Below are 22,865 nucleotides of genomic sequence, written 5' to 3' on the forward strand. Positions count from 1 at the left end.
ATATATAGATATATAGATATATAAAAAAATTAAATGTTAGAGATATAAATATAATTGAATTTTATAATATGTATTAAATTCTCTTCAAACTAAAATTTTTATGAGCGTGTTTATTTGAAGAAATGAATATGTGTGGACACTGGATGTAGCTCTGTGTCTGGAAGCGAATTAGAGCGCACCACATTATCCAGCACACATTGGTTACATAGCCACGGTACACATCAAGGAGGTGATTTGGAACGCTCTGATTTGCCTTTGGACGACGTCTGGTGTCCGCACAGAATAATTAATCGTCTATTTGGATGTATTTAGAAAATAAACGTGACTTTATATGTCTCATAATAGTAAAAATTGGAAACATAGGTCTTTCATATGTTTTGTTAGAAAAATGTACTCGAAAGTTTAATTCAAATCAAAGCATTCATGTTTTAGATTACATATTACTTATTTAAAGTTGATTGCCGACATTGGTTCGACAAACTTTGAACATTATTCGAAGAGATTTCGATCAAATTTTGATTATAATTTATTTGAATAGTATTTGAATCATCAACAAACTATAGTTGAATAATATTTGATCATTATTTAAACAATTTTCAAATGATTAACGTATCATAATATAAACAATTTCGAATCTTCGCCGATCATCATTCGAACAAACTTCGGAAATCTTTGAACAATAATTGAACGTGATCGGTCTATAGTCAAGCTATGATGAAATCTTCCTCAAATAATGATAAAATCATGATCGTTCATCTTGAATATCTTTGATTATTGTTCAAAGATGATTTGATCATGCGATTCAAATATTCATAGTCAGAAGATGATTTGATCATTGTACGATCATCTGTTATAGTTCAAAGATTCTTCAAATACGAAGATTTCTTAACTTGGGATTTTGAGTTTAAATATCTTGTTCAATCCTAAATAGTCTAATAAATAGCATCATTAACCTTCATGCATGATAAATGGTTTAAATAACCTTTTTAATATTTTCCATGTAAATAACCTTAATCATCTATGCATACATAAAATAGTTATCAAGTGAATAATTTAAATAATGTTTATGATCAAAACACACAAATAAAAATAATAGAATTATTTAGTCATTTCACTAATAAATTAATTTAAAATATATAAAAATAATAATTTTGATATAAATAAAATAAAAATTATCTATGAGTGCAAAGAATAAATTTATTAGATTTGTAAACTGATTTATTTGTATTATAACTATTTAAAATATAAATTATATAGTTTCAAATAAATGTAGGTGATTCTCTTTCTCTAATGAACGGCCAATATTCTTTATTGTTAAAATCCAAAGCTCCTTTTAAGAACTATTAATTAAGAAAAAAAAAAAGCAATAATTTAAAGAGGAAATGATATTTAGATAGGATTAAATATTAGATAGATTGAAATAATAAAATTTACCTCTTCTCAATAAAAAATAATTTATCTTTCTTTAAAATAATTAAAAAAAAAAAAAAACAAATTAGAGAGCCCTATTAATGAAATGGAGCTATTTTCTTGATTTTTTGTTTTAAAAATCTTAAATAAAAAATTCATTTTTATTGTGGCTCTACATAAAATTATACAAGAAGCTATCATAAGAAATTATTATTAATATGTAAATTATATTGATTATGTATTTTATTTTTATCTATTTTTTTATTTTTTTACATTTATATAAATAAATATAAATATAATAGATTAAATAGATGCGATTTATCAATTAAAAAAATTAAAGAGAACTCTATATTTTGAAATGGAGCTCTCCCCTTTATTAAAGATTTAAAATTTTTAAATAGAAAATTTTCTTAGTCATTATTCTTAATATATGTTATGGAAAAATTATTTTTATTTGGATGTTTGTGAAAAATACTGATTTTGTCTTTAAATAATTCTATAAGAATATCATAATATACTGCCTAACTTAAATATTTTTGACTTTATATTAAAATTATTGCATGCTCATGATATTATAAACTGCATTAATCTTAATACAAATTATGTCAAAATACATTGATATAATTTTTCTTCTTTATCCTATTTGCACTAATCTCAACACAACTTTTTTCAAATAAATTAATTTAAAATATTATTAATGTACTATTTAATATGCGCCCATACAAAATTACAAACCATTAGTAAGACCATCCGCAATTCAACAGCATACATGCCATTGCCGTCCGTCAAACGGTTCAAATGAATGCGTTTTCGCCTGCTATTCTCCTGCAGTGGACAGTGCAACATTAATATTGGCGCCGCACTGTTCGCACATACTATTTTTTTCTACGTGTTCGGAATTTGCCGAAAAAGTGCACGAAAGATGAGAAAGACGGTGAAGAAGTGGGCGAAATAGAGTTCGATTGGAGACAAATTACCGCATTTTAAAGTTTTATTGTATTTTGGAGTGAAAAGTGGGGTTTTCCGTTGGAGATGCCCTAAATGTCACATGCTTTCATGCTTATTTGACATTGTGAAGACCAATATATTAACCATTTCATGCAACCTGCACACTATAAGCTTTGATCATTTATGCTATCTTCTGCTCTTATTGATGTATCACAGAATGCGAAGAACATCTTCATGATTTTGTTTAGGATTTCCATAGGTTGACTTATGACTCCAACAACAAAATAAACCTCCAGTAGTGTAAGTACTAGATAAATCAATTTTTTAGCTAATCTTTTATACTAAGACTTCGTTTGAAACGATTTTCTTACTGATTCTTAGAGCAATTTTTTAGTGCAAAAATTTTTAAACTAAAATTTTCTGTATTAAAAAGTTATTTCAAAAAACAATAAGAAAGTTGTTACAAACAAAGCCTAAGATGAATTATTATATAGTATATCCTCATCATATATGATTTGGTCATCTATGATGTTGTCAGTTGGCTTACTTCCTAAGAGGCTGTTTGGTGTAGGATTTAGGCCGGATTTGAGGCGAATTTGAGCAAAATCCAACCAAACAACCCAAAATGCAAAACCAAATCTCACGGTAAATGAAAGCCACCATAGACAAAAAATTACCCCTTTACACGATAAATCCCGGATTTTTGAAATCTTTTGATTCAGCGGATTTAACTCTCTGTTGGTGCAAAAGGGAAGAAGAGTCTGTCGCTTTAGGATTTAATCGTTCTATATCCAAACACTCGCATAGGATTTAACATGAATGTTACACCTCCCTATGAGAGAGTAAGGTGCCTGGATTCGCATGGCAAGATGAAGGAGGGCAAGTGGGATCACTAGTGGGATGCAAGGCAAGTGCTGCATATGGAATCACGGTCAGGGTATGAGTAGCAGTGGTGTGCAAGGCGAGCCATGATGATAAGCAAGGGAGGCAAGGAGTGCTGAAATTGGGCCAGGCAATGTGCAGGGGAATTAGGTATGCGGGCGATAGGGCAAGCGAGGGAGTAATGATGCTGAGATCATGGAGGAGAGCAGTCGAATACGGGAGAAATTATTTTGTACAGAGGCTAGACAGAATACCGTTCAGAGACTAATCAGAATGCGTCACGTCAACGGTACTAAGCGGTACCGAGTGAATGGGTGATGTGGCGCATTCTAATTGATCTCCGAATAGCATTCGACGTCCGCACAGAATAATTAAGCCAAATACGGACTCTCATACTGTATTTTGGGAAGAAAATTGTAAGGTCTCTTTCAATGAACAACGATACTTAATTTCTAGACATAAAGGAGAGAATAAATGTGCTAAAGATTAAATGTATAATTTTCAACAATATGTACTCACCTAATTTAATGATTTCTTACTATTATTTCCTAATAAGCATCAAATGCTAACAATTTCAGCAACCAGCCAGCAATTCTCTTTAAGAGTGAGCTCACAGCCAAAATCTGGCCAAAACCTGGATGAAAATAGCTTCTAAGTGCAGGAAGAAAACGATAACAGTACAACCATCCAAATAAAATGAATTCTTCAAAACATATATAGACATTCCTGACGGGTACCATCACAGGATTCATTCACAATAGCTTTGAAGCGGCAAAAAGTCAAAATTTCAGAACTCAGTCGAGAAATGTGTAAAAAAATTACAATTCTAAGAAGACAATGTTCTATCCATGAAGTTAATGGAAAAGGATAAAAGAAGGTTAAAAAAGATGTTACCAATAACGCTAGTTAACATTGATGAAGAGCTATCTATGAAGACTGCTCCAATTACACGGTAAGATGTACCAATCTGTGACCATCACATAAATATATCCGAATCAATTTGCTGCAGTTTAGGAAATATTTGCTTCAATGTGGTGGAATAGTTTGGAGAGCTAGCCTGAAAAACCAAAATAAAAATGGAACATTTTAGAACAACGCACCGCTATGAGATTATTTCTATTCAACATCACTAAACAAAGATGGACACAAAACAATAAAAATGTGATAGAAAACACGTGCTCAAAAGCAGAAAAACTGTTGTTTTCGAAGGAAAACAGCAACATGATAGCAGCAAACTTGCGAAAACTGTAAAAATCTGAGAGAGCAATGAAGAATTCCACTAACGGATGCAGAAAAACAGCAAAAAATACGCATTTCTTCAATTCGAGAGGAAAACGACACTTCAAATCTCTAGCCGAGAGACTAGAGCCCAAGTACACAAGATATCTCAAATTTCTAATTCAAATTCAAGATGAAATCCAAATTATAGCATTAGCAACTAATTATAGTCAAAGAAGAAAAACAAAATCCCTAAGCAGATCCTAACTCAAATATTTCCATCCAAAACAATTTTTAATAAAGGTGTGGGCCACATAGGAGCAGCCGGCCCCTTCTCTCTCCCTTCTCTGGGCCGGCAGCTATAGTAGTAAACCTGTCCACTAGGGACCAGTTCAATAGGACTAGGGCTGCAAACGAACCGAGCCGAGTATGTGAGTGTTCATATTTGTGTTCATTTAATATCAGTTTGTTCAAGTTTGGTTCATGTTAGTTCGAGCTTTAGCGTTTGTGTTCATGTTTGGTTCATTTAAATTAAGGAGTGTTCATGTTCGGTTCATGTTCGTTCGTTTAGTGTTTATCGAGCTTGTTCGCGAATATATTTAACGAATTTTTTTAACTATCAAACAAACACGTTCATGAAAATATTTATGAACAGACACATTTATGATAAAAAAATTGTCTATGTAACAAAGGTAATGATTATTTATATTTATTAATTATATAGTCAAATATTAATTATTTTTATCGAGCTTATTCACGAGTTCAAAATTGAACACGAATCGAGCTTCTTATCGAGCTTAATGTCGAGCTTGTTCACGAACTTCAAATGATGTTGTTCGCGAACATAAATGAGTTGAACACATTAGTGTTCAAGTTTGTTTATTTAAGAATCGAGTATTTAAAATATTGTTCAAGTTTGTTTGTTTAGTTAATTAAACGATCGCAAATGAGCTTTAATCGAACCGAACAACGAGTAGCTCGTCGAACGTTTGGTTCGCTGCAGCCCTAAGTAGGAGCAGTCGGCCTCTCTTGGGCTGGCCTAACAAAATGCTACTCATGCAAATCTATTATCAGCAAGCTTTCAACTCGGTTTGTCAAGTAAAAGAGCAGAGATTATTAGTTTGCTTACTGAGTTCAGCACGAGCTATTTACAACCAGTAAGGTAAATTGAAACACTCAAATAGAATAGAGAATGAATATATACGTGTATACACTTCCTTTAAAACATATATGGAAGGGAGAATGTCCAAAGTTTGCAAACAAGTGCAAGCAGACGCCCACAAATACAATATATGCATTTTAATCGCAAACATGAAAAAAATCTAGCTATTATTGAGTAAGATACGATTGAATTAGGCCAAATTTGAATTGAGATGTGGAGTTAATTCCCTGGCTAATTCTTATATTTGAGTTTGCTCAAAAATTATGTCATAGATACCTGAAGAGAATTTGTTATCTCATAGTTCATTGCCCCTGTAGTAAGTAGATTAGGTTCCATAAAATCAGAGCAAGTTATAACAAAATTGATTTCTTTTCCCTAAAGCCACCGACTGTATTTCTTCCATCTATTAATTCCTTCACGGCTGCAATTGTTCGGATCTATTGTAAGAAAAGGAATCTCTCGGGTTTCACTATCTATGGCCTCCAAAAATTCGGCCTCGGCATCCGCCCACTTTGCTTTTTCTTCGGGGGGAGTTTTAACAAAATAAGTTTCGGGGTAAATTTTGGAAAGGCAGATAGGTTTGTAGATAAGACACTACTAAGAGATTTTGCCCTCATTTTGCGAGGACTTTATGATTGGGAGTGTGTAGTGTAGGAGTGTTTTTTGTGAAGGGTGGTGGGTGGTTTGAGGGATGGATGTGGAGAAAATAGAAAATTAGGGTTAGGGTTGGTTGTAGGTTTGCATAGAATGTCGTGGAGGAAGAAGAAGAAGGGGAAGGATGAGGAAAGGAAGAAGAAGGGGAAGAAAAAGAAGGAGAAATTGATGAGAAAAATGGAGGGAGGAAGATTAAAAAAAATGGAGAAGAAGAAGAGGAGGGAAGGAAGAAGAAGAAGAAGAATGGAGGAGAAGAAGGAGAAGGAGAGGAAATTTTACCTTGCTTGGAGGGAGGAGGGAAGCCAGCGTCTTGGCGTGAGGAAGAATCGCAAGAGAGGGAGAGGGGGGCGGCTCCTTGGTGTAAGAATGGCATGAGAATGAGAGGAGTCAGTTGGAAGAGATTATGAGGGCATAGGGGTGTAAGTGAGGGTATTTTGGGTATTTTTGGGGATTTTTTTATTTATAAAATTTCTATCTTTATACTTTAAAACATCTCTTTCTCTCATTTTCTTTAATTTTTTTAATTATATTGCATAAAATATAAAAAAAAACTAATCATGCATCGAGTTGATTACCATGTCATCGCTCGCACACGTCGCTTCGATTTGCACGTGAAATTTAAATTTTCGCCGAACAATGAACCCCATCAATATGGATGTCGATCATAGTTATTTTTGTTACTCCAGACGTATCGGCGCTGTCTGTTTCACGAACAGAGGCCATTTCGGTGATTTTGAGTTTTCGATCGACACGTGTCGGATGAGTTTTTGCGCGATTTCAAGCTCTTTCGCTTTTGAAATCCACCTTGTGCGGTAGAGTCGACCCCGACCCTAGTATTAGGGTCAACAAATACCCCCCAACAAATATGTTGTGCGCCTAAAGCGGACCATATTTGTTGTGAATAGTTGACACTGCAGATCTCCAAAAACTTCTTCTTTTTTATGTCAACGCAGTATAAGGGCGAAACATATAAAATATCTTTATACTCCCTCGCTTTTTATCAGTTTGCATGCTTTTTTATGATTCTATCATTTTTGCCAGAAAAAAAGTTCAACTAGAGTAGACCAGAGGAGATGCCGCGAAGTGAGCCTAGTGAGGAGGCCATCTGGGAAATGATTGACAAACACGATCCTCACGAGACTGCTGATGTGGCTGATAGGCTGGAGCAGCATGAGGAGATGCTGAGAGGCCGCAGCATCTACAGCAAATTCTTCATATGCTCGCCTCTGCTGCCGCATTATGAGCTCGATCTCTCAGCATATAAAGATCCTGCTGAGTGGGTGACCACTATCAGATTGAAGTGCAGGGACTATAACCCTTTGGAGAGTACCATTGCTTAGGTGAGCTCAGGTATGTGTGACATTCTGGAGCCGGCCGCCGGTGTCGTTGAGAAAGTTGGGCAATCAAGGTTATTAAGTCACCGACAATTACAACCGGCCACACATGAGTGGCCTAGGGATTCTCCAGTGGGGGAAACTCTCTAGACCTGCACGTGGTATGTTTCCTGGGCAAAGGGTGAATTATCTGGCAGTCCTATTGGATTGATACCTTTCCAAGATCACCGATTGCCCGTAACGATAACACAACCATCCAAGTCGCATGCTAATGAAATACTCAACAACCTGAAAAGAGCGCCTTTTAAAAAGTAAGGTATACCTGCCGTGGCGATCGGTGTCATCGACGATATCTGCCCCCATCAAATTATTTGGTAGACTGCCAAGCTCTGGTTGATGCACTAAGCGGAAACGGTCAGTGACGAGGTGTGGTGCGAAAAAGAATAATCATACGCGCTCCTGCTCCAGTGGACGAAGCCCTCAAAAGTTGCATAACGATTGTGTACCCCTTATATAAGAAGTATGAGGGATATTCCAGATAGCTAAATGCTCCCTGAATGTGAATGTGACCCAAGCGTAAATATATTGCCAAGGGAGAGTCGTATCATGCCCACTCGATGCCCATCGAGTGTAGGGTTCTTTGAGATAGGTTTGAATGTTATGAAAATTTTATTGAGAACTATGGGGGCAAGAGAAAGACGCTCTCCATACGACAAAAGAATGACTGCTAGCAAAGCATTACATCGAATGGCGCCTCCCTTAGCAGGGAGGACAAACGTACACAACCAGCAAACTAAAACTCCAACGAGAAATAACTCTTCGCCTATACCTGTCAGAGCGGGTGACATGTACCATACATCAATGGAGGGTTCGGCAAGGTCTTCTGATAGATTGTCGGCGTACTCCATGCCTAGTTCAAAAGGATCTTGTAAAGGAATGTTGGTTTAATTGAGTTCCTCCTCCCGAATGAAAGTGCGAATCCATATGTCCAAAGGGATGGTCGCCCGAGAACGCCTCAATAGCTTAGCCTCTTTACAAACTCGCCGATAATAGCTCAATGCAGCAGGAAGGATTGTTGGCAAAATCAGTTCTCCCCTCCTATTCCTGCTGGGGGAAAGTCTCCTACATAATAACTCCTCATCTAGAGGAATGTATTCTTCATACCGACGTCCAAAGATCGGTAGACAAACAACCTGCAGTTTTCACACCGTCATTGTCAACTCCTTAGAGCCCATCCAACAAGTATTAGTTGTCGAGTCCCAAAATTCTATCACCGCCTTTATCCAAGAGTAGGGAATATTCTCAAAACTAAACATCGAAGCATATACGGCTTGGCATATACCTACTCTTTTCAAAATACTTTTATGAGCTCTTAAGACATACCTTGTCCAGGAAACATACCCACGTGCAGGTCTAGAGAGCTACCCCACTAGAGAATCCCTAGGCCACTCATGCGTAGCCCGTTGTAATTGTCGGTGACTCAATAACCTTGATTGCCCAACTTTCTCAACGACTGGCTCCAAAATGTCACACATACCTGAGCTCACCTAAGCAATTGTACTCTCCAAGGAGTTATAGTCCCCGCACTTCAACCTGATAGTGGTCACCCACTCGGCAGAATCTTTGTATTCTGAGGGATCGAGCTCAGAATGCGGCAGTAAAGACGAGTGCATGAAGAATTCATCGTACATGATGCAGCCTCTCAGCATTTCCTCATGCTGCTCCAGCCTATCAGCCACATCAGCAATCCCGTGAGGATCATGCATGTCAATCATTTCCCAGATGGCCTCCTCACTATGATCACTTCACGATATCCCCTCTGGTCTACTCCAGTTGAATATTTTTCCTGGCAAGAGACGATAGAATCATAAGAAAGCATGCAAACTGATAAAAAACAAGTATAAATATATTTTATATGCTTCGCCCTTATCTTGAGTTGACATCCAAAAAAAAAAGGAAGAAAGTTTTTTGGAGATCCGCAGTGTCAACTGTTTACAACAAACATGTTCAGGTTTAGGAGCGCACCATATTTAATGGGGGGCATTTGTTGACCCTAATACTAGTATCGGGGTCGAGTCGACAGTGCAAAGTGGATTTCAAAAGCGAAAGAGCTCAAAATAGTGCAAAAACTCATCTGACGCGTGTCAATCGAAAATCCAAAATCACCGAAATGACCTCTATTTGCGAAACAGACAGCGCCGATGCATCCGGAGCAATGAAAACAGCTAAGATTGACACCCATATTGATGGGGTTCGTCGTTCGGCAAAAATTTAAATTTCACACACAAATCGAGGCAACAACATGTGCGAGCGACGACATGACGATCAACATGCCAATATAATTAAAAAAATTAAGAGGAGAGAAATAGAGGTTTTAAAGTAAAGAGAAATTTTATAAATAAAAAAAATCACAAAAATACCCAAAATACCCTCACTTAAACCCCTAAGCCCTCATAATCTGTCCCAACCGACTCCTCTCATTCTCATGCCATTCTCACGCCAAGGAGCCGCCCCCCTCTCCCTCTCTTGAGATTCTTCCTCACGCCAAGACGTCGGCCTCCCTCCTCCGTCCAAGCAAGGTAAAATTTCTTCTCTTTCTCCTTCTTCTTCTCCTCCAATCTTCTTCCTTTCTTCTTCTTTTTCTTCCTTCCCTCCTCTTATTCTTCTCCATTATTCTTCTTTAATCTTCCTCCCTCCATTTTTCTCAACAATTTCTCCTTCTTTTCCTTCCTCTTCTTCTTCCTTTCCTCCTCCTCCATCTTCTTCATTTCCTCCTCCTCCATCTTCTTCTTCTTCCTCCACCACATTCTCTCCAAACCTACAGCCAACACTAACCTTAATTTTCCATTTTCTCCACATCCATCCCTCAAACCACCCACCAACATTCACAAAAAACACTCCTAAATACATCCTACACACTCCCAATCATAAAGTCCTCACAAAATGAGGGCGAAATCTCTGGGTAGTGTCTTATCTACAAACCCATATGCCTTCCCAAAATTTACCCCGGAACTTATTTCGTTAAAACTCCCCCCAAAGAAAAAGCAAAGCGGACGGAGGCTGGGGCCAAATTTTTGTAGCCCACACTATCTGACTTGTGATACATATCTTTCCTCTTCGAGTTACAGTAGCATCAATTATGTACACCCAATCTTACTTGGACCAGTTATTCAAGTCACATTGCTATTATGAAACATATTCAAACAAGTCGCTAAGCACTTGAACTTAACTGGGTAGTAACTTGAAGTCATCAAATTTAATTCTCCACAAAGTTGAAGACACCAAGAAGGGTCTATGTGCCAATAACCTCAGCAATTGAAGTCTACAAAGCACTTGCCGAATTAAGAACGAACTATCAATTGAAGTTGCCAAAGCATCCAAAAGCTAATCACTAGCACAAAGTGATATGGAATCATTCTCAAAAGATTTTATCCTTTCTGTGGAAACTCATAAAGAGTTCTATATATACTTAGATAGCTAGCTACAAGCTAGGATTTATTTATTTGACAACAAACTTTTATTAAGTATTGCAATGTAAATTTTCTTGTATGCAGTCATTCTTGTAGCACTGACCATCAAACTAAACATATAAACAGTGGGTCAAAGAAGAAGTTTAACAAAATTAAGTTAGATTCTGATATCAACTTGTACTGCTTACAACAATCTATCATGATACCAAGAGCTTTGCTCTATACAACTACCACTCTAGGAGACAAAGCCGACAACACTGAGCCTCCAAAATTGGGATCTCTTGTGAATGTGATATATCTAATAAAAAAGTTCTTTAATCTAAAGATTTTGGAAATTTCTTATATAACAGAACACATCAACATGTTCAATTTAAATAAAATATTGAGTTCAAATGATATAAATTTTGATAATAAAGTGATACTTTTGAGTTTGTTATCCTCACTTTCAGAGAGTTGTGTTGAACAATGACAACGTTTAGCATTTTTGTGGGCCTAAAAAGTTGAAATCTCATTCAAATTCATAAGCTCCGCATACATGCCTAACGAAGCTTTTAGTAATACCACATTCAGACTTGTAAGCTCCTCATGACTTGCTCCGAAGTGAGAGATGATAATCTGATGATGTCTCTTATTTATTGCTTCGGCTCTTGAAAGTTAAGGGAGAATTGCAAATATTGTCAATAATCGAGGTGCATCTTTTCACTATACTCCACATAAGTATCTTTTGTCTAACATTTTTACAACAAATTATGATAATGTTTACCTTGTTAATGGTAAGCTATTAGCTATTGTGGGTGTTAGAAATGCTTGAATTAAAATTATAACTAATTGAAAATTATTACCACAACAACAACAAGCTTTTATCTCACTGTGGGGTCGGCTAAGTGAATCCTTTTTCTCCATTGTGTCATGTTAAGAATCAAATTCTCATCTAAATCTAATAAAGAAATGTCATTTCTAATATTTTCTAGCCAAGTCTTTTTAGGTCTACCTCTACCTTTTTTAATATAAGTCAAATATAATATATCTACTTTCCAAACCGGACCATCGGAAGGCCGTTGTTTTATGTGAGCAAAACATCAAAGACGATTCTCACTAATCTTATCTTCCACAGGAGCTACTCCAACCTTTTTACGATGCTCATTTCGTATCTGTCTTTAAGAGTAAAGCTACTCATCCACCTGAGCATCCTCATCTCATAAAGAATTGAAAATGATTCAAACAAAAAAAAAATTTGAGAATAGAAATGTATTTATAACGAGGTGGAATCCTACACTAATCATAACGACATGCACACACATAGAAATGTGAGAATGCATATTGAAAGAGAAATAGAGATATTAAAGAAATGACAGTATAACTCTTATTTCCTGAAAGAAGTTGGCGTTGCCGATTGCTAAAGACAAGAAATAATAGAGACAACTAGAGAAGATGAATAAGATGAAAAAGATTACAAGGAAGGGTAAGATGTATGGGCTTAAGGATATATTACAGGCAATATATCTTCATCCACACTCTCTCTCTCTTGCTCTTGGGGGTCTTAAAAATTATAAATATGATATCATGATTCCTCCGTGTTAACATTGGCCCAAGAATAAACACGAAAACAATTTTGACCAAGCCTTTTGTGACCATTACAAGATCAGCCATATAGCTAAGCAAAATTAGCCTAGATGTGGCCTCCGAAAATTTGTGCCCCGACCTCTCCGCAACCAATTTCTTTTGTTTGATAGGGAGAGTTAAGTTCCAGGTAAAATTTTCAGAAGGCAGATTAAGTTTTAGATAAGACGCTATCCAGAGGTTTTGCTCTTATTTTGAGAGGACTTTATGATTTGAGTTCTGATTTCCTATAGGCCCAAGCCCCTATAGTTAATTACCCCTCCTGATAAGGAGAGAGAACTTTCGATTAAGGCTAGTCGTCAAATAGGTCACAAGATTAGCATATAATAGCAACCGTTTTAGGGTCTGAATTTGGTTTTGAATTTTAGAGTTTATGATTTTAAATTTATCATTGTATATTTAAAATAGGTGATAGGGGGAATGAAAACGAGCCCGGTAAAGATCTCATGGTTCCTTCGTCCCAGGCTATCATGGTCGCTAGTCTACTTAGTCAGAGGAAGTTGTCGACCCAACCTGATAGAAGGCGCCTTATCGCCAGCCATGTCTCAAGGGTTTTAAACTGTTAGGGAACATATGTGCATTGGCCATGATCGTAATGTAATGGTGTCGTTTTGCGGCAAAGCCACCCAATCAAAGGGCACGTGCCACGTCCTGCTGGCAAGAGACTGTTTGAGGATGAATCTTAGTGATGCACCTGACATGACATTTGTTTTTTGTGAGCTGAGATTAATTTCAAATTTATCACACCCGACAACTGATTACGGGAGGTGGATTGATTTTAGTTTTAAGTTTTTGAGTGATAGATTTCATTTTAAGAGTTCAGAGTTTTACTGTGTTAGAGATTTGACCCCTCCAATTGAGATTATCTATCAACTCATTCCTCATCGGGGTGGCGTAAAAGTCACTTGTATTTTCATAGGGATTTTGGAGGTATTTTATAATTCAAGTTAGGTTGGCTCTAGTCCTTTCAAGGAGGAGGATGAAACTTAAATATTTGACCCGCGCAACATTTTTGAGCCGTTGTATTTAAGAATCAAATATGATGATTGGAGCACATACATTATGTGTTTTCAACATATAGATTGAAGCTATTATAGAGGTATCGCCAACTGTTCGCTTGTACAAATATTGTGAATCTGGAGGCGTGAAGATAAATTAGGTTCAGTTGTAATACACAGAAGATATCTCTTTCAAGTTATTTTATCATTTAGTATAGCTTGTAGAGAATGTTTGTTCAATAGACACTAAGAGATCATGTACTTACATGTGAGTGAGCTACATCATTTGCTACGAATTTCTTATTGCTACCTACATCATTTGCACTAATAGATTGAAGCTATTATAGTTGTGTGCACTACCAATCCCCTGTTCCTGCTCACAAGTGAATTGTAGCATTCATTAGAAGTCCCCTGCTACTAAATAGACTGGTTTGTTTTGATATGAGCTTCTTGTCAACGCATGTGGGATAATCATTGCGGGCACTACGAATTCTCTGCTTATATTTAAAGATGAATTGTAATGTTCTATAGGTTTCCTATCCTTACTTGCAGATGGACTGCTTAAGCATTAAGGATCTCTTACTCATACCCGTAGGCAATATTTATGTGTTCTTTGCAAGTCCATTGTTGTCATTCACGAGCAAGCTATCATATTTGTTATAGGTTTCCTGATCTTTCCTATAATGTTCAAACCAATTAAATTTTGTAGCCCAACTGAAGCAATGCAGTTTTTATACTATATTCACTAAAAGTCCACTTTATCTTCAACTATATCATCAGGTCCATCCATGCAGAGCGATGCATTTGTGAATTTTTGCTTTTCCAAACGGTTGTAATAAGAGAAGAACTGGTCAGGTTCAAACAACCAACACTGAGAATTGTCACCCTTAAAGTACGATATATCAATTTGCATTGCTTCTAATGAAGATCTTGAACTATGGTCAAAAGATATTCATGAGTAGACCCTCCTTTTCATTACCATTGGGCTTTAAATGATCCGATCGATCCATGTCCTCTTTAATTGAGAATAAACAATGTGAAACATTATTGAGGATTTTTTTCATCATCGACACTGGCTCCTCTAACTTGTCGAGATGTCTAACTTAGTCCTTAAAGATTGGCAACTCCCTAATTTCCATTAAAGAAAAGGCAAGCAAATTTAAGTGATGAAAAAGAAGCCGACAGGGGTGGAGCAAGGATGAGTTTGCATCAAGACGTACTGTTGCTTCGCATTTAATACGTGCAGAGAAAGTTATAGCTTTCAACAAAGACAATAGTATATGCACTTTACATGTTAATCCAATTTACATTTAATGAATGATATTATCATTTTTATCATTTGTTAAATCTAATTCTAATTGTGGGGTCTTTTGTTTGTTTAAAATTTCAGCAATCTTCAGACGTCCCTCCCCGCAAAGGGAGATCGGGAGGCACTTGCCTTTGGTTCTTTTTTTCCCAGATCTAAGATACGACAGAGCAAGATCTTCGAATTAAAAATCATCCCGCCATGATCTAAGATACAACTATACGAGGCCTTCAAATTAAAATTTATGCCCGAATCCATAAGATACAATGGCGCGGGTCTTGAAATTAATGGGTAGCTATTGCTTGCTTTTTCTTTCTCATTTGATATATTATATACCTCGATTAGAGTAAGAGAGAAAGTTTGGTTCAATGGGAATTGAACATATCAGATCGCAGAATTGATCATATCATATTGGGATAATCAGATCAGACTGGATCGAGCAGGGGTGACCTAAGATCGACGAGGATCGGGCCGAATCATGAGGATGATCGGGTCAATCGAACGTTAGAGGTCTGGGTTGGTCTGGGTCGTTTCACGGCTGGGATTGGGTTGATTAGGTATGGCATCAGGCTTGATTGGCTCGGGTTGTGTAGGAGATGGTATGGCGAGAGTGCAAGAGGGAGGTCGGGTCGTTAGATTGTGCGAGCAGGCTGGGAATTGGGCGGCTAAGAGGCTGCAGTCGTGCGGGATAGGGTCTGTACAGGTGTTAGTCACATGCAGTAGGAGGGCCGGAGCAGGAGTGTGGGTTAGAGTCGGGTCAATTGGGAGCGGACAGTGCGGCTCATGCATGTGATCGAGAGAGAGGGGCTTCAACTGCAGGCTTATGTGAGCAGAGGTCGAGAGAAAAAGAGAGAGAGCTAGGGAGTTGTGGAATTCCTTCGTGCGAATGAGGGAGACGAGCGGGCTAGGGGGTTTATATGTGAGTGTTTGTGAGATCGTGGGGAAGTTACGTGAGTAGTGGGGTAGTGGGAGCCGGCCAGTGATTGGAGGCCAACACTAGATACCACCAAGGTTCATATTATCATATTCCCATAATCCTTTGGTTGTGGCATTTGTAAAGAGTCATGCTAGGCTGGCAACAATTATATATCAAGTTTATTATGATCTTGCTCCCTACACATTATACTTAAACCATTTTTGTATAGTTTGAACACAAAAGCTTATGACTAAGGACTCCTTAGCACAACTCTAATGGCAAGAAATGCCATTGTCAATGCTTGATTAACTGGGGTTGAATTCATCTGCATAATATCAAAAGAATATGTAGTCATGTTGATGCGGATTGGAGGTACTTTAATGCCAAATCAATGAAGAATCATTTAAAAAAACTTGTATGCAACTGATCACCTTATGGAAAGCAAAAGGATGAGAAGAATAGGGAAGAAGGGTGTTCAAAAGGGAGGTGAAGAAGGTTCTCCAAGAGAACAAGGATAGATAAAGAAGCAAAAACTACAAGGATCCTAAAGTTGGTTAAAACCCCATAAAGATAAAATATCGAGATAATTATGTATAGAATTGATAATTATAGCAAAAAGATTTATAACAACTCCTATAAATAAAATAAATAAAAGGAATTTAACAAAAAGCTTTTTAAAAAATATCCCTATATTTTCTTTCAATGATTTGAAGCCCAAAAAGTCTTAGAAGAGATATATGCCGACAAGCATGACAGAGGTTGGTTGGATATATGCTTGCCAATAGTATCCTTAAGAAAGACTTCTTTTGGAAGAATATAAAATGAGAAGTATCGGAATTCAGAACATGCCTTTTAAGTAAACTTATGGATACCTCATCTACCTTTTCAGCATATACAACAAATCACTAGCCCATGGTTGTTTGCTCGTACCATCGGGGATGGACTTCATAAGTCTCCTTCCCTTGGGGAGGGATTATAGATGCTTCTTACAAATTTTGGTTGACTACTATACCAAGTGAGTTGAGGTGAGGCCCTTGTAAAGGCAACCGCTAACATTCTCATGAAGTTTCACAAGTAACATATCTTCACCCGTTAATGGCCTTCCCCTGGTGATAGTCATCCATAATAGCAACATCCAGTTCGCCAACCAAAACGCTTAGGGACTTTCATATTACAATGACAACCTCAAAATTTCTTTCACTGGTATCTACGGACTGGTAGCTAAGCTAAGATGAGGCGATTAGAAAGATAATTATGAATATCCTCAAGCGAATGTTGACTGATAAGAAAGAGCATTGGTTGAAGGACCTATCACTTATTATTTCAGCATACAAAATGATGTCAAACACAATCACTAGAGAGAAGCACTTTGTGCTTGCCCTTGGGATCAAGTCCATCATTATAGTTGAAGTCTACAACAAATCCATCTAGATTCAGGCAACTACTAACTCATCACCAAGCACTTGGGGCAGCCAAAACAAACACAACATCCAAACCACGCTCAATCTCCACATGCATTTCAAGTCAAGGAGCTTTCAGGCTAATGACTTAGGCTTCGTTTGAGACAGCTTTATTTCTGCTTCTTAAAAAAGCTTCTAGTACAAAAATTTTTTACTAGAAAGCTATCTTTAAGAAGCAATAAGAAAGCTATCCCAAACGAAACCTTAATACTCAAGAAGGTTGAACCAACTGAGATCTCTTATTACCACTATACAACCTATTGCAGCTCCTCATTCGTCAAGGAGATTGTTTCATCCCAGTTCTCCAGCATTGTTTAGTCATGTAGGACTTTCTAGCGATATTCTTACGACACTGCAAAGTGCTTCTATCTTCATCACCTCATCCTTGTAATCGTACTATGGATCTTACCTTCTTTAGTAAGAGGGTGTTGCATCAATCCTATCAACCTAGACACCTAGGACTAAAGACACCACCTCTTTGTCATCCAATTTAACCACTCACTCATCATGAAAGGTGTTTTCTCATGTCTCCTCACTAGCCCTCCTATCATACTTGCCCCATAGAAATATTGGCAATGGGTTGTGCCCCAATCTCCTTTGATAGGCCTTGCACCATCGCCTTCAATCAACTGAACTTACACCTGATCTTTTATTTTATTTTTTGTAGACACATTTTCCATATTTTCTTTATAGAAGCCAGCCTGGTCCCTAATTGGCACATTTGTTGATCAATCCTTTGGCACCTCTGCCTGTTTTGCTTTATAGATCTTTGCCAACCTAATTGCCAACAATAGATCCAGCTCCACTGTATATAGGATTGGCTCACACCATCTTAATTTCCCACAACACTTCCTCATTCACAAGAAAAATATGGATTAGGCCATTCAAGTACCTCCTCCAAAACAATTGGATGTTTCAGATGCCACATCTTGCAGCCTTATCCCAGCCTCAGCCCATGTTGCAGTAAGACTATTATTTCTTCAAGCAAGATAATCACTCCACTAGTCCCCATCATGGCACTTACATAGGAGGATGAATCTCCCGCCTCTAATACTTCTCCATCGCCTACGTGATTGATCAAAAGCCTTATAGGTCTTTGCCTTCATCACCATCTACATCAGTGAAAGAAATTCCTAACTCTTCATTTAAACTTCATTGGTCTATCATCAAAGCGGATCTCAAAAGGTCTTAGGTTTTGCATGTCTCATATTGAAGATAGGATGGCAAAAAAAAGGGGCATGTATTCTTCATTGTTTAGTGCATACTTAAATAGTCATAAATAAGGGGGAATGTGTAAAGCCTTTCATTTTTACAGTGTTCGGAGGACCGCAGTGGTTCGAGAATTGTAATTAGGTGATGGTGTTCAGAAAACTATGGTCGAGCAATCGTGGTCAAAGTATCAAAGTCAAACAAGAATAGTTGAAGGACCGCAGTCGACGACAATGACGGTCAAAGGACCATAGTCAACAGGCAATGGAGTTCGGAGGATCATAATCGGCGGACGACGACGGTGGTCTGAAGATCAAACTCGGGGGGAAACGGTGGTCCGAGGACTATAGTCAGAGGGATAGGTGGTCCAAGGAACGTAACCGGGCGAAGGTAGTCCGATGATGCGACCTAGGATTCCTAAGCCTAGTAGGAGAAAACTAGGTATGCAAACTAAGACACTTCCTTTCAATATAAGATAAACAAACACAACAATAAAACATGACACAACACCACTTATAACTTCCAATAAACATGACACAACAACACTTACAACTTTCAATAAGACAAGACACAATAACACTAACAACTTTAAAAAAAACAAGACACAACAACACCTTACAACTTATAAAAATTTTGAGAAGAAGGATACATGTAAAAAGAAAATCGTTGAGAGAAAAAGTAGATATAAGCCCAAGACGAATTAGTAGAGGGAAGGTAGATGAGGATAACTCACAAGCTAAAAACTGCATGTTTCTCATTCCAAAAATTCATCACATCTCTTTTTTTCACAAACAAAATCAACCACATTATATAGGAGAAGAAGGGGAAAATGGCAATAAATTGCTCAATTAAAATTTTCACCAAAACAGCCACTAAAATACACCCAAAACAACCACCATGAAGGGAAGTCAAAACATCATTTATAGGAATCAACAAGGAGAAAAATACGAGCAGCCAGCAGCAAGGAGATCGAGACAATAGGGAATTCGATCAAGTAGGAAAACCAAGCCAGCAAGAAAACCAAAGGGCCAGTAGCCCAATCAACCTAAGAACAATCTAAATTCAGTAAACCACACATAATTCTAACCCTAGGAAAAACACTCTACTTAAAGCATACAATAAACAACAAATATCCAAACAGCCATCCCCCAATTCTCTCTCAAATATGCCCTATTTTCTTAATTATTTACCTCCCAAATCAGCTTCAAATCAACCCCCAAATAAGCCCTATTCAATTAGGAAATATTTCCTGGTTAATCCACTCCAAATCAGACCCCAAATCTGCCCTCTTCAATTATGAAATATTTTTTAATTAACCCTTTCCAAATCAACCCCCAAGAGCCAATACAGGAAAGGACCGGCAAAACTGGTGTCGTTTCTCATCATCACAAATGGTGAGAATATGAAGAGTTCGGTCCTTACACCTGCGCCCTGGTGTATACCTCTCCTCACATCTGAAACACAACCCCTTTGCCCTCTTCTCATGTAGCTCCATTTTTTGTGAGTTTCTTAAAGTTTTTTTCCAAATCTTCCTCCAACAGTCTTCTCCTATGGAGCTCCCTAAGAGTACCTAATGTCGACTCCTTAGATGCTAAAAAGGTTGTGGTCATCCTTTACGAACCTCCTAAGCTGCAGCCTCCAACCCCTCTCTACAGGTGCCTCTGATCCTCCACTAATTGGGTTAGCTCCATAGCCTCTCCTAAATCACAAGGCCTCACCACTCTAACTACAGCCAAAATCTCTACTTTGAGCCCTTTCATAAAGTTCCCCTCCAGTACAATCTCCAGAAGCAGGTCCAATTAGTGACCAGTTGCTCAAATTGCTCACAGTACTCCACCACTATCCCCTCCTACGTTATAGCGAAGAACTTATCATAGAAATCCCCTACCTTGTTGGTTCAGAAAAGTCCAACAAGCAGTCCTTAAACTCTCTTTAAGTCCATATGTGTCACCTATTATCCCTCTACTAGTAGCATGCCAACGCATTCCCCTCAAAGCACATCCCAACCGCCGTCAATCTCTCCTCCTCCGTCAACCTACTTATGGTAAAATACATTTTCACCCTGTATATCCACTTATGTGCATCCTGTCCCTTAAAAAATAAGCATCTTCAGCTTCCTCACTCTCGGATATCCTTTGTTCCCCCTATTTCCTCCATAATTTTTCATTCCCAAGGGGTGGTTCCCCCCAAGTGTCATAATCATCTCTTTTATGCTCGTACCCAAACCTTTCGTCAAAATCTCACCTTCTTCTTTCAAATTAAGCACCCATTGGATCATAATCATCCCTTCTTCTTTTAAATTCAGCATCCCTTTGATCATAATCATTCTCTCTCCTTTCAAGTTCCTCCCCTCTCCTCTTAAATTCAGCACCCCTTTGTTCATGCCTGACCCCCTCACGCCTCTCCCCATACCTTTTACTAGACTCATCCCTATGAATAGGCTCTAGGAGAGGCATTCTCTCTTCTCCCTCAAAAATCTCTACCTTCTGATCTTCCCCTCATCGTATTGGATTAAGGTTTTCCTCACTTCCTTGGCTGGCGGCGGCTTCCCTCTCCTCCGATGATGCCATTTTGTTTTGGCCTTCGAGCAACTTCTTCAACATCTCCTCCAGGATGAAAAATTTCCCATCGATCTTCTCATGGACAACTAAAATTGGATTTTTAAAATCTGAAATTTGTGTTTAGAAATCCGAAATTTCATATTTCAAATGTCTGACATGTCCCTCCAACACTTCTACCTTTCTCACTGCCATGGGTACCAGGATCTAGGTTCCAAACTGCGAAAATGGCCAAAAAACAACAGATCTAGTGAATCAACACTTAGGAGGAGAAATCGAAGCATAAATCTGCAAGGCAATGCCTCAATTTCAGCCTAGGACACTGTTTGATACCAATTTGATAGGAAGTAGATGCGATTTCAGTAAAATCAGCGAACGGTAATATGAAATTCCGGAGAAATATAGGAAAAACTCTTTTTATTGCAAGATATGTGAAGAAAAACAAACAAGATACAATGGATCTTCAGTTGGAGAGGAAGATACAGCTCTCCCAATTCCCTAGTTCAGTTGGAGAGGAAGATATAGCTCTCCCAATTACCTAGACGTCGACTAGACTAAGAACAATCTAAATTCAACAAAAGACACATAAACCTAACCCTAGGAAAAACATCCTACTTAAAGCATACAATAAACAACAAATACCCAAACAGCCCTCCCCAAATTCCCTCTCAAATCTAAACTATTTCCTTAATTATTTTTCTCCCAAATTAGCCCATAAATCTGCTCACTTCAATTAGGAAACAGTTCATAATTAATCCCCCCCCCCCAAAAAAAAAAAATCATCCCCAAATCTGCCCTCTTTAATTATGAAACATTTTTTTTTAATTAATCTCCTCCTAATCAGCCCCCAAGAGCATGTCCAGGAAAGGACTGGCATGACCAATCCACGCCATCTGTCTCCTAGCAGATAGAGAACCAAGCTTATTTAGCCATTTCTGTCTGAGATGGATGCTCAATACTCATGCTTAACGTTATAATGATGAAACCCAAACAAATCATAATAACCATTATATTTCACCAAAACAACATATTTCATCAGACCAAAATAGAAAAGAGAATCTGGAACTTTGGAGTAACATACACATGGGTTGTGTTCAAGATATATGGTCGTAAGCTTCTCTTTTGAACCAGCTACAGCAACATCAATGCCTTCCAAGGATGTTATTTGGTTATCATTAAGCCACAAGTCTTCCAACCTGCATAATATAAGTGTGAACACATCTGAACAATAGACATCAACATATTTTGAAAAGGTAAACAAAAAAATAGGACCTTGTCAGCTTCTCAATGTCATTAATTCCAGTTAGTTTGTTCGAAGAGACATCAAGGACACGAAGATTTTCAAGAGTAGATAAGCCTTCCATCTTAGCAATACCATTATGGCTTAAATATAATTCTTCTAGTCCAAGACATTCCTCAGAAGCACAACAACCATGGGATCAATTTCATAATGCAATACATGGTTAAAAGGAGCAACATGGAGTTTAGATAAATACCTGAAATCCTAACATGGATGTCAGTCGATTGCTCTGCAAACTTATTTTTCTTATGCATTTCAACCCACACAAATTCACATCTCTAATGCGATTTCTTCCTAGCCACAACTCTTCTAAATTTTTCAAGGTCTCCAAGTTCTCCATCACCTGAAATTAACAGCTGGTGAAAACATAAGCTTAAAAAGCCTAAAACAAGCAACACGTTAAACAATTTGTAATTTTCA

The 22,865-nt window shown here is 37.6% G+C and overlaps 1 protein-coding gene across 1 annotated transcript; it reads right to left on the reverse strand.

The window, feature by feature from the left end:
- Positions 1-3,932: 3,932 nt before the first annotated feature.
- LOC110098133 (protein phosphatase 1 regulatory inhibitor subunit PPP1R7 homolog) lies at positions 3,933-22,788 on the reverse strand (the record flags this gene model as incomplete). Its single annotated transcript, XM_020824861.2, is given in 4 exon segments — positions 3,933-4,297; positions 22,227-22,341; positions 22,418-22,560; positions 22,642-22,788. Coding segments are annotated over 4 exon segments (486 nt in total), but the record flags the coding sequence as incomplete, so codon positions are not given.
- Between the last annotated feature and the right edge of the window lie 77 nt (positions 22,789-22,865).

The sequence above is a fragment of the Dendrobium catenatum genome, unplaced genomic scaffold (assembly GCF_001605985.2).
Source record: "Dendrobium catenatum unplaced genomic scaffold, ASM160598v2 fragScaff_scaffold_842, whole genome shotgun sequence".
Lineage (NCBI taxonomy): Eukaryota > Viridiplantae > Streptophyta > Magnoliopsida > Asparagales > Orchidaceae > Dendrobium > Dendrobium catenatum.